This window comes from Opisthorchis viverrini (genome assembly GCF_000715545.1).
Source record: "Opisthorchis viverrini unplaced genomic scaffold opera_v5_487, whole genome shotgun sequence".
In the NCBI taxonomy this organism is placed as follows: Eukaryota; Metazoa; Platyhelminthes; class Trematoda; order Opisthorchiida; family Opisthorchiidae; genus Opisthorchis; species Opisthorchis viverrini.
In genome coordinates, this window is record NW_008752141.1 from 249806 (window position 1) to 252012 (window position 2207).

Genomic DNA, 2207 nt, shown 5'->3' on the forward strand with positions numbered 1-2207 from the left:
CGTCTGGTAGCTCTTCGCACTGGGTTATGTTCGGGACCGGCTGGGATATTTCTTCGAGATTTAAGTAGTGCCACCGTTCGGTCTGATATCCAGTGCTTGAGTGCGCCTGGTTGGGTCGTGCCACAGGCGAAATTCCCAGCACTATGCAAAGAGGCGGCAGTCTCGTCCCAGTATGAGTTCACATCTGATGGTGGAGCGTTTGGAAGAGACTCTAGAAGACGATTCTTGTAAGTTCGTCTGACATCCGGGTCTGCCAGCCTTTCAATTGCCATGCGATTTGTCCGCACCTTACGCGGCCCCGGGTTTCTCTGACCGTTTTGGTTTTCTCTCAATTGTTCTGATTTTTCTTGCTCAACCCATTCAACAGACGTAAACGTCGGTGTTGGAGGCTTCACCGTTCAAGGCGTAGTCGGTTCCCGGCCGATGACGGTACCATTGCCACCGAATGGTCTGTGTGTCTACTTGTTTCCAGGATGTCCTATTGAAGTAGGGGGAAGCTACGTTTATCATTACACAGGCGCGGTGCCTCTCGAATTCCCACCGGTAAGTTGCATGGGGACGGTTGTGCTCGTACCTGTCATGTACTTACGGGTCAAACTTCAAAGATTCTATTAGGATTGATGTCGACCAACAAGTCATCTTATTGCCCTGACGGGAACCTCACGATTATTATCCACTCCATGAACCGCCCCTATACTTTATCGTATCCCCTTTTCTGTATTGTCCGGCGCAGTAAATGAACTGTGGTATGTCTTTTTCTAACCAAGCTGGGAATAGCATTAAATCCTGCCCTCGAACCATACTCATGACTCAGCGAGGATTTTCAACGGAACTGCGCTACTCAGTCATATTGTTTCGATCAGAATACGCAATTTTTCAAAATTATGCAGGCGGTCTACCGCTGTGCGGATCGTTAATTATTATAGTCCGGGATTACAAGTTTTTGGGAACTGAATTACCCACGAGGAGACAAGGGCACGCAACCACCAACAAGGTCAGTTCGACCGTCAGTAGCATGCGATTTGTAACTTGAAATTAACGTCATTTCTCGTGCTCGGTGTTGCTCAGATAATTGATCTTCCATCGAGCAATAAAGTGAATATCTTTTGACTTGCACCCAATAATTACCCAATTAAATATAATAATAATAAATAATAATACTTACATAATTAATCAACTATATCCAATAATTGCCTGTTTTGCATGACGAATTGCGCTGAAGTAAATTACATCCAGTTGTATTGTTCAACTATGTCATTATCGGAGTCGTTAACTCTTTTCTACAGGGTCCGACGACTTTACGCTGGGAGATTTTATATGGAAACAGTGCACAGTTTGTGTGCATCGAAATCCCGGTGCAAGTCATATAGACTACTTTAAATGTCGTGTAGTAGAACAGATCGCACGTTCATGTTATAAAAAAACGTCTATACACGCGATTTTTTCATCCTTTTGGCTTACTTTATGTGGATATATAAAGCGCGAAATTCGAAAAGAACGATGCCAAACAAGTGCACTATTGATTGAATCTATCATAATTGGAGGCAGGCGACAACAAGCAGGCGATTCAGGGCGTTGTCATCCGAAACGAAGAAGTCAAGTAACGGTTCTCCAAGAAAATAGTTATTAGCATACGCTGACTGAGATGCATGATTGAAAGCTAACTTTCGAGGTCCTTAAAATGCGTGCTTAGCTTTGTTGGGCTGCTTTTTAGTTTTTGGCCATCAGTCCCTCTAGCCTCAGTGACCGATTGAGTCAACTGTGTGCGAGCATGTGCGTGCACACTCAGGTTCGTTATGCTGCTTTGAGAATTGTTGCGAGATACGAGTGTAACTATGGGTAATACTAATAGGGCATGCGAGTAATTTGTTCCTCGTAAATCTGCTTCGCGTCTCTTGAAAAGTGAGATCTATAACGGAATTTATGGAGTCGCTATGTAGCATTTACTTGCATTTGAGTAGCAGTCGATGAATATCCAGGAAGGTTCAGAAAGGCGTGTTCAAGGAGAAGATGGATATTCAGTTTTGTAAGCAAGATGCATATGAGGGCTTTGCTACCCTGTCCAGTAGTAACTGTTCAGTTGGCATTTTCTAATAAATAGCTCCGCAGCGAAGGCCTTCTTTCTTTCACCCGTATTACCGATCTTATGCGAATACTCACTATAGTAGCTGACAAGAGCGCGAGATAGCTGTAAGGCGCGAAATTAC

At 44.0% G+C, this 2207-nt stretch overlaps 1 protein-coding gene across 1 annotated transcript in view; it reads right to left on the bottom strand.

Moving 5' to 3' along the window:
• T265_11334 (hypothetical protein) overlaps window positions 1-2207 on the bottom strand; it is a gene marked incomplete at both ends in the record, with an annotated part of 10033 nt that overhangs the window by 3688 nt on the left and 4138 nt on the right. Inside the window, 2 exons of the mRNA XM_009177965.1 lie at window positions 21-389; window positions 1948-2072. Of these exons, the coding sequence (XP_009176229.1) occupies window positions 21-389; window positions 1948-2072 (494 nt within the window). The remainder of the gene's footprint in view (window positions 1-20; window positions 390-1947; window positions 2073-2207) is intronic.